Source organism: Anarrhichthys ocellatus, unplaced genomic scaffold, assembly GCF_004355925.1.
Source record: "Anarrhichthys ocellatus isolate YVR2014 unplaced genomic scaffold, GSC_Weel_1.0 scaffold214, whole genome shotgun sequence".
Classification (NCBI taxonomy): domain Eukaryota; kingdom Metazoa; phylum Chordata; class Actinopteri; order Perciformes; family Anarhichadidae; genus Anarrhichthys; species Anarrhichthys ocellatus.
The window spans coordinates 1-10,310 of NW_022280244.1; the positions used below are offsets into that span (position 1 = coordinate 1).

Genomic DNA, 10,310 nt, shown 5'->3' on the forward strand with positions numbered 1-10,310 from the left:
GAGAGAGAGAGTGACGAGTTGTTAAACACCAAGTCAGTCAAAAATGTCGAGTAACCAAATGTCTGTGTGTGCAAACACAATGACATTGTTGTAGAAGTGTCCTACGTCAAAGCAACAGAGATTTATTATTTTATGTATTATTTATGTATTTGACCAGGACAGTGCACAGACTCTCAGCTGTAAATCTTTGTTCTCTGGGCAGAAACACAATAACATCTCTGTTAAGAAAATGAACACTGTAGTGTAAAAACACAATTACAATTATTTGTACACTAAACTAGCATCACCAAGACAGACCAAGCTGTCAAAGGTCAGGAGTTCCTCCTGCTGGAGGACGTTGCATTGATGGACACTTTGTTCATCAGTTGAGCAAGCCTTGTTTGCCCAGCTTGTGATGCAGTATGAGATGTGTACAAAGGGTTTGAGTGCATGTATCGTTTTGCTGCATCTTAGTGTAGCTGGGTTCAGATAAACCGAGAGTTCCTGAGAATGTTCGTGTTACACACCTGCGTCATGTGTTTCTTAAAGGACAGCTGTGAGTCAATAACAGTAACAAGATATTGTAAATCTGAAACAGTCTGAATCCTCTCACCCTCTACAAAGAGATCTGGTCGACTTTCATTTGTATTCATATAAAAGTAGATGCAAGCGGTTTTGCGTGTGTCAGGCAAGATTCTCAATTTCTATTGCTGAAGTTAATTTGGCTGCCACTCCATGTCCGTCTTTAACATGCACAGAAATCACAGTGTCATCCGCATACAATCTTTCAAAGCCACCAGCATTACCTCAGCTTCAGCCCACGTCATCGGTGTTGGAATGTAGTGGAAACAGCGACCGCTGCTCTCAGTCCAACCCTCGGAACAATACGCCAGATCACTCTCTGCTGAGAGAAATAGAGTTTGGATGTAGATATATAGATTTATATATAGAATAGAGTAATGTGAAGTCCAGTGAAAGTCTCTTCATGTAGAATATTTACATTACTGTATTAAAACAATTTATTTTGATGGTACATAGATGCTAAAACATGATATGACAATATATATATGTATATAGATCTATTGAAGTGAAAATCTAAAAGCTACTCACCTGATTGGTCGTTTTCCGGCATTCCCTCTGGAAGAGCTAGACAGTTTGACATTGCAGTTATTGATCTGGATTATTACTGTTCAGTGACAATAAATTAATCTGTAACAGTTTCTATGTATAATACTCACCAGCAGCTCGAGTCAGAGCAATCATGGCACAAACAAGTGCAGACACAGTCAGCGTCTTCATGGCGAAGGCAATGAGATGATGCAGATGCTGAAGATGAAGAGAACAAAGACAGATATATTACTTATGGATCTGTAGAGAACAAAGAAACTCACTGACTGTCAGACCAGTGTTGCGTTTGGTTTTATATCCTTCTGTGAATGTTTGTGCTTGGGTGTGTCTGTGTGCATGTGTGTGTATTCTGTGTCTTTTGACTTCTAGGTGCAGCTCTTCTTCTTCTTCTTTTGATTTTAACGGCGGTTGGCAAAGAACTTTTAAACTAGGTGCAGGAGAAAAGAAAGCCTGCGGGTGTTGGAGAGACCAGCACCACTTTATTGTTTTTGGTGCGGTAACCCTGGGGTGGCCCCTGGCGTGCCCGGGAAAGCCGACAAAGACTAGTTGAGGTTTAGCCAGATAGAACTACAGTTTCTTAGGTAGAGAGGAAACCAGGTAAGTCCAAGAATGGGTCAGTTTGAAATGTTCATTCCTCAGGATAGTATGTGGTGGCATTTGCCGGCCTTTGTTCTTCACACATGCTGAACGCTGTGTGAGTAGTAAGAGTGGAGAAATATTGTTGTGCACACTAGTGTTGGTTAAATGCTAGGCTGTAGTTTTGTTCTTCTTTGAACCCTGATTCGTCTGGCTGGCTTAGTAAGCCAGTGCTCATGCTTTCCGATTATCTGTGTGAGCTTCGTGTTCAGGTAGTCGCATGCTTCTTGCAGGGACTACATTTTGTGGAACCTACTTTCTTCTCAGTGGAGGTAGAAAAGTAGTGTTTAGAATTTCAGTGTATCGTAGGGGGAAGAGTACTGTTAACACTATTTCTATACTGTGTGGCCTGGAATAGTTCAGTAGCTGCTCTTGTATAGACAGCCTAGTGATTGGTGCATTTCAATGACTCTCTGATTTTGTGTAGGTAAGCTGTGCTGTTTGGTAGCACTGGTTCTGTGTGGTAGTGTTACTTTGTGTTAGTGGTTTGGCTTACTTAGGGGGAGCCCATTTTTGGGTGTGCTACCTTGTAGAGATTTGTTTCACATAAAGTTGTTTTTGTGATCTCACAATGAAGTCTGACTTTCAAGAGATCAGTGAAGGTCCTACAATAGAGCAGCTGGCTCAATGCACCAAAGCCCAGCTCATGTCTGTTGCAGAGCAGTACCACCTTGAAATTGCTCAAACTTCCCTGAAGAAAGGTCAGCTTAGAGATAAGGTCGTCACTGCACTCATTGAACAGGGAGTATTGCCCCGTGAATCTAGTCAGCTTGATGAGGCGCAGGGCTTACATGTGTCTGCAGGTTTAACTGTTGGGAAGACGGAACAAGTAATCTTGAAGTCTCAAGATGCTCAATCTGTACGTTTGCGAGAATTGGAATTGCAATTCAGAATAAAAGAGCTAGAGATGGATGCTAAGGAAAGAGAAGAAGTAAGGAGGTTTGAGATGGAGAGGTTGAGACAAGGACATGAGGAGAAAATGAAGGAGCTGGAGTTGAGGTCAAGAGCTGAAACTGAGCAGGCTAATTCTTATACAGCTAGTCCTCGTTTTGATGTAGCTAAGAACATGGCTTTAGTTCCTCATGTTGGTGAGAAGGAGGTAGAAAAGTACTTTTCCCACTTTGAGCGTGCTGCTACCACCTTAGCATGGCCTAAAGAATTCAGGACACTACTGTTGCAGTGTGTACTGACAGGTAGAGCTCAGGAGGCTTATTCATCTTTAACTCTGACCCAGAGCTCAGATTATGACATCGTTAAGGCAGCCATCTTGCGTGCCTATGCGTTGGTCCCTGAGGCCTACAGACAGATGTTTAGAGGGTATCGTAAGGTGGAGAAGCAGACATTTGTGGAGTTTGCTTGAGAAAAGGAAATCCTTTTCACTAGGTGGTTCACATCACAAAAGGTTGTGACCAAGGAGGAACTTCAGCAGTTGATTATTCTGGAAGAATTTAGAAATTGTGTCCCTGAAGTGGTGGCCACCTATCTGAGTGAGCAAAGAGTGACCAAATTGGAGGAGGCTGCTGTGCTTGCCTATGAGTATGTCTTGGCTCATAAAACAGTCTTTAGTGGCAAAACCGGTGAGACTAAGAGCTTAGCCTCTCCTCACACCTTTTGTTTAAGACCTGGAAGCAATGGGTCTCCTTCAGTTCCCATTAGGACTTGCTTCTATTGCAAAAAGCCTGGTCATTTCATAGCAAACTGTCACGCTCTCAATAAAAAGTCAGAAGGTACTAAGCCTGTAGGGCTAATAGTTTCAGTACCACAGCAGTTGCCCTGTGTAGATGGTCCTTGTCAGACCAATAAAAGACGCACTGAGCATGACTCCTTTGCACCGTTCCGTATGGAGGGTTCAATAGCAATTTCTGATTCTGAGAAGCTCATCCCAATTCGCATCCTTAGGGATACAGGAGCCTCTCAGTCCTTGTTTTTGGCAGGAGTTTTGCCTCTCTCTGAGAAGACCTCCACTGGTAGCAGTGCTTCAGTCCAAGGATGTGGGATGAGGTGAATTAAAGCCCCATAGCATGTTGTGTATTTGCAATCTGGGTTGGTTACAGGCCCTGTCGTGGTGGCGATTCGTCCCCAGCTTCATTTAGCGGGAGTAGACCTGATTTTGGGTAATGATTTGGCTGGAGGGAAGGTGTTTCCTGCTCCCCTTGTAGTGGATAGGCCAACAGGCTCCATAGTTGACAATTACCAGAGTGCTGATCTGTCATCTCGGTTGCCTAAAGTCCTTCCTGCTTGCATTGTAAATCGTGCCCAGTCAAGAAAGTATGAAGATGTAGTGAATTTATCTGAAGTGGCTCCAGCTGTTGACAGTCTAGAGGCTGATCCTGATCCTTCTGTAACTTCTGAGTTGCCTCTAGATAAGCTGTCCACTAACTCTGTTGGAAATGAGTCTACTGAAGTTAAATTGACCTGTCCTGTCACTGTGCCGGCTGGGCCTGACACACAGTTGAAGGTTGGCAAGGAACAGCTGATAGCAGCCCAGAAGGCTGACCCTCCTTTGGCCAAGTGTATGGCAGCAGTGTTGTCTAAGGATGAGAGTGGTACTACTCATGCCACTTTTACTGGGAGGTTGGTATCCTCATGCGTAAGAGGATTTCTTCTGTTAAAACAGCATGGTTTTGGATGACACCCTTATGGCTGTCATCTTAAGGAAGGGAGTGTTACGTATGGTTCTATGTCCTGCTGTGAATGTTTGTGCTTGGGGGTGTGTGTGTGCATGCGTGTGTATTCTGTGTCTTTTGACTTCTAGGTGCAGCTCCCTAACGAGTGCTTGAGGGCACCTGGATGAGGATGTGGTTTACCGATATAACCGCCTCCTTGCTCCGCCCTCGCTCTCTCTCATCTGCCTGGCACCAGACCCTGGTCTGCAGTGGGATCTGCACACTACAGTTTACTTGTGTCCTGTAAATAAACTGGCAGCTGTGGTTGTTTTTAACCTAACTTGGTCTTGAGTTCCTCCTATATGTTGCGACTCGCGAGCCGGTCGTAAAAAAACAGTGAAGTCAAAAGATGATGAGAAAGTTTGCAGCAAACCTGATACTGATGTCTGTAGCTTCAGCCGTCCTGTGATGAGGTGCAGAACAAGAGGAAGACTTAAATAAAGCCCCTTATCTTACCATCTCTCACAAAGACGGAACTGAGGACAGATGTGGGACTGTTGTCATACACAGAACAACATTTCTTAGTTGTTCAGATAAAGAGAAATGGAGAAGTTCGTATGGTGGCCGGCACATCACAGATAAACAAAACACGAGCAAATTAAGAAAAAAACTTCACCAATCTCACAACACACATGGGTCAAACCGGAGGAGTGTTGCAACAAACAAATGGACAGACAGATAGATGAATAGACACTTTATTGTCCCCATGGGAAACATGTGGGCATCCAAGACATGCAAACAAAATAAATAAACAAAGAATAAAGCTGTACAATGATACACACACACACCTTGAGGCATCAATGGTTTGTAGCCTTTTTGCCGATGACTTTCACTGCAGTCTGAATCAAATTTGATAACTCTGACTTATATATGTGGTCATTCCATATCTGATTACACTCTCCACAACAGCCTGACTGAACTCAAACTTACCCAGTCTACATGCATCCTCCAGTAAAGTATTATCAATGTGGACAACAAGTACTTAGAGGACAGGACTTGTGTACATGGCTGGTAATGTATAACCACTGGACTGTGATCACAAACTTCTTTGGGATCAAAAATAATCTCATGTGTTGTTGTATGTTTAAAATGAGGTGAGTTTGTTGCACTAATCAACAAACTCCTTCACACCTGGAAGACACATGTTTGTATCATCAGGCCTACAGAGCAGACTTAGCACAGCAGAACCATAGAAGTGTGATATCATAACTGAATCTTCAGATACTTTATAAAAAGACATCTTTTCATACAGTCATCCTTGTTTCACGTCGCAGTTATATGAGGGGCAGTTTGTACTGAGGAACCTTGAACGGCCCAAAGCTGATACAGTGACGGTGCTGGAGATAAAATGATAACTCTGATGAAATCATACCTCAACTTCTCTGTTGAAGTTATTTTCACAATCTTGTACTTCTCTGTAAAGCTCTGTGGCAGTGAGATACCGAGCTGTTGGTTAATCGATAGCCATCAGCAAGTCATGTTGTAGAACACACAGCAACAGTAGTTCACATCGAAGGCATCTTGTTAGCTCTCTGGATACTTTGTTGAAGACAAGATCAAGCATGCTGATGATTCAAACTAAACATTGTTCACTATGAACCATTGATATGCAGCAACGTATTCCTGAGGTCTTGTTGCTGCAGTGAGCTTGTCAGGTTTGGTGCCGTCACACCTGTACAGAGAACACAACAACATGCTTTCAGGGGGCGACTCCTCTGGTTGTATAGAAGTCTATGAGAAAATGACTCTACTTCTCTCTTGATTTATTACCTCAGTAAACATTGTAAAAATGAGTTTATGGTCTCAATCTCTAGTTTCAAGTCTTCTTCAATACAGCTTTAGGGCAATGGTAAATAGAGTTGTACTATATATATATATACACACACATACATATATATAAACACACACATATATATATATATATATATATAAATATATATTAGTGCTGGGCAAGTTAACGCGTTATAATCACGTTAACACATTAACTAATTAACACTGACAATTATTTTATCGCGCGTTAACGCATTTTTTAAAATTATGATGATGATATGTCCCTTCAGGGTTGCCGTAGAGAAAAGGCGACTCCCGCTTTTTGTCGAGGGGGGGGAACAGAAATAAAGAGAGAAGCCGTGGGCTGAACGAGATGCTGGTCTCCTGACTCCGCTTATTACCGTCTTATAAATGCCCCTCATACAGAACCCAGGACGCTCGGTCACATTGGTGGCAGCGGTGTTTCTTATGCACCGACTACGGACCGCTACAACTATTTTACGCTTCGGCGACTGTGAGTGTGCACTTTCTTAGCTTAGCTTAGCTGTCTCAGTTTAGCTAGCAGGCTAACTCCGCGGCACTTCAAAGAGAAAAGCGCCGCTGGTTCAAGTACAGGATGTGGGTTGGAGATGAAGACCCATGAAGCCCAGCTCAGGGCTGTTCAGTAGACGGTCGGCCAGCAGGGGACCATGTGGACCTGCCTGCTCCGTCTCCAGAGGTTCCTCGGCTGGGTGAGACAGTCTGTTAAATTATTTTGAAAGTCCGTGGCTCACTGGCAGCGGTGGAGGAAGTCTTCGGCAGACTACGTTGATGCAGTGTGTGGGAAAAGTTTAGATAAACAAAAGCTAAGCTAACAAATGCTACAGAGAAGTGGAGACAAACTGCAGCCGGTTAGTGTTGTGGAAGATGTCGGTCTGAGGAACGTTCTCAAGGTGCGTTCGTGTCGCATTTTGTGTGAACGTGGTTGGGTCACCTTCATCACCTCTGAGTTACAGCATTATATTGATGAACAGTAGAGCTGCATTCACATGCTCTGACTGTCGTGAAGACACACATTTAGATGAAACGTGCTGAAACATGTTGTTCCTGTTGCACAGCAGTGGAACGTTTCACACACAGTCACACACTGAGCACAGATAGTGAAGAGATAGAACTGCTGCTGTGTAAAGGGAATACTGTTAAAAAGCACCTCATTTGTTGAAAGTGTTTGCATGATTTATTTGCGATTAATCGCATTGTTATGCGCTAAGTTCAATAATGAATTCAAAAGTAGTGTATTGCACACTTTTATTTTCAAAGTACTGCTATATGAACAAAAGGGCAATAACATTTATATATATATATTTCTATATAAATATATATATATATATATATATATATATATAGGACAACATGATTTTTATCCGACCCAGTAAACCTGAGACTGCTTATAGGCCAATGGTAGTAACAGCTTTCCATCACATTAGATTTGACAATGACTGACACTTTATATGCAGGTGACACAATGTTACCTTTTGCTGATGGTTTAGGGATGTGATCAAAGGATTAGGTAAAATCAGGCTATCCTTACTTGTTCATCAAGGGATGAAGCAGACTGCGCAGGTCAGGACAGCTTTGACCTCGTTTTCTGTACATCTCCAGCAGTTTTGGGACATATTTGTCTAGTCCATCAAAGAAAGACTGGTGGAGATCAGAGGAAACCAAGCGCATAAACTCTGCACTTATCTGAGGAGTAAAACAAATGATTAGTCAGTGGTTTCCAAACATAAAACATACATGGCTAAAATACATACATACAAATGCAGAGCCTTGTGATATATCATTATAGTCTACATACAGAGCAGCCTACAACTACATTATGAAACAGAGCTCTATCACTTTATCAACACTGTCCCTGAGGACCAAAGAAAGTCAAGTCAGAATGAGATCTCCATAGCTATACACGACTACAAAAGGGCTTTCTGTGTGTCTGTATCAGTCATTCATGGACCAAAACTATGAACAGCCACAGCAATAAATGTACCTATAAAGCTGTGTTTCGATTTTTCTATGCACCAAGTATTTGGAAACGGTAATAACTTCAAAATTATTTCACAGTGAACAGTCATATGAAAAGATCATAACCGGGCAGTAGCTTTAGCTCGATTTTACAGGACAGGCACAACGGAGTGAAAAGCACACGTGAAGGCACACTGTGAAGGCTCAAGCATGTCGGTATTGTCACGAGGAGAACGGACGGATGCATATCTGCAGTGTTAAACACCGGCATTCTGCAGTGGGAGGCAGCTTGAAAGCTGAGAGGAGACTGGCTATATTTTGGTTTTGAACCGCTCGCTAACTGACACGTTTGGGTAATACCGAAGTAAATTAAAGTTTGAAGTGTAACGTTATCCACATACAAACCAGACTCCAGTTGATCCATTTCGGCATACATTTAGACACAAATCGTAGTAAACTGAGTGTTAACTATCCGTTAGCCGTGCTAAGACAATGACTTGTGTGCTGCCAAAACTTTCCGTGTCAAACTCGCACTTATGAAATTCTGTTCCGCTTTTTGGAGTGGTATAACAGCTACATGAATACACATTAAACTATCTTAACTAACGTTACTTATGTGCGGTTATCGTACCGGACCGAAAGCTCAGCAAAAGCCTTGCATGAGTGGTTTATGGTCACCGTAGTGAAACCGGCGATTGCGCCAGAAAAGAACGTGTGGGCGGGTAGAAAAATACTTTTTTAGACGTGACTGCCATTGTCCATTTGACTATATATTTTACAGCCAAATCAAATAGTACAGCATATCCTACCTTTGTTTCACTGTAATGCATGTAGTACTTGACTTATTTCATGCCAGTGCTCGTTTAAAGGCAATACAATAGTCCGTGAATATGTGATACGAGTTTATAGTTAATCAGAATTCGGCATTGCGGAGGTTCGTTTTGCCGGTTACACTCGTTGTCTTCTTGCTACTTCACAGGACATTTAGTTTGAGCGCCCTCTGGTGTATTGGAGAATAATGCATGCTCGGAGCTCGCGTGACAAAGCTTTGCCCGCGAATGAGCCCCCCCCCCCCTCTCTACTACAGAACAAAGCCAAAAAGCTGATAAATAACTATGTGAAAAGTCTAAATTGTTTGTCGTGATTTATTCAACGTGACTTGAAAAATGATTTATGAGCTGAAAATCACACACTCAGCAATAGGGAATAAAACGCAAAATCTATAGTTTAGCTTTGTATAGCTAACTAGCATTACTACTGATAGCTAAACTTGGCCATAAACAATGGCTTTTTAAGTCACTATAAACTACTGCTACAAGGTATACTTTGAAAACCATTTGTAAAATGTATCAAGTTTTCCTATGCAACACTTAATTTAACAAGCATTTTGATGAATACAAGCAGGTGTTCTTACCTTGGCAACTCCTCATCCAAAATGGAGTTTTCTAGAGGCGCATGTCACTGTAGTAGATGGGTACCCCCGTGTGTGGGGTTGCCTACATGCTTTTGCAGGGGCCACACATACAGTTGAGTCAGCTGGGAAATCTGTGTTGCCTACACTGTAGTGACTAGTTGGGCACAGTTGAACTTTATATTTCAAGTATACCCAACACTTTAGTTGAACTGACTTAGGGAAATTAGCTGAATACACTAAAACCTTAAATTATTTTTTACAGTGTAGAACAAACAGCACAACAGAATCATAGAATCTTCAGATACTTCATAAAAAGACATATTTTCATACAGACATCAATGTTTCACGTCACAGTTATGAGTGGCGGTTTGTATTCTCCCCCATGTAGAACTGGTTCAATAACCTGATCACATATCTAGCAGTGGTGGTGTGGATTCTTTTGTCATGGTTTTGTTTGTAGATTCAATAAGACTGATAGACTGTATTCATATACACAATTAATGGAGTAGCCTAGATCTCTGAGAAGTGAGCTCATCATGCAGAGCTCTCTGCTGAACCAGAAAGCTTTAGAATGATTCTTCCATCTCAATGTATGTCGTTGGAGTTTCTGGGTGTGTGTGGATGTCAGATGTGTCAGATTCGTGTCAGTTTGTACTGAGGAACCTTGAACGACCCAAAGCTGATACAGTGACGGTGCTGGAGATAAAATGATAACTCTG

General features: G+C 42.2%; 1 protein-coding gene across 2 annotated transcripts; it reads right to left on the reverse strand.

Moving 5' to 3' along the window:
• Positions 1-725: 725 nt before the first annotated feature.
• Positions 726-1,389, reverse strand: LOC116400886 (type-2 ice-structuring protein-like). Of its 2 annotated transcripts, none has more exons than XM_031878983.1 (3): positions 1,218-1,389; positions 1,090-1,125; positions 726-880 (listed from the first exon to the last, which is right to left on the reverse strand). In XM_031878983.1, exons 1-3 carry the CDS (start codon positions 1,276-1,278, stop codon positions 741-743), a joined length of 237 nt encoding a protein of 78 aa, XP_031734843.1. In that variant the 5' UTR covers positions 1,279-1,389; the 3' UTR covers positions 726-740. The 2 variants fall into 2 exon arrangements, 1 of the variants encoding a protein (XP_031734843.1); XR_004213949.1 differs by having other exon boundaries at positions 786-883; positions 1,218-1,386.
• Positions 1,390-10,310: the final 8,921 nt, after the last annotated feature.

What these genes read in the sequence shown, in the direction of transcription:
- LOC116400886 (XM_031878983.1), bottom strand. Translation starts at nt 1,278, where the DNA reads ATGAAGACGCTGACTGTGTCTGCACTTGTTTGTGCCATGATTGCTCTG. An exon ending in TGCTCTGACTCGAGCTGCTG is followed by an intron (nt 1,126 to 1,217) that starts GTGAGTATTATA and finishes CAAACTGTCTAG; the next exon opens with CTCTTCCAGAGGGAATGCCG. An exon ending in GCCGGAAAACGACCAATCAG is followed by an intron (nt 881 to 1,089) that starts GTGAGTAGCTTT and finishes TTCTCTCAGCAG; the next exon opens with AGAGTGATCTGGCGTATTGT.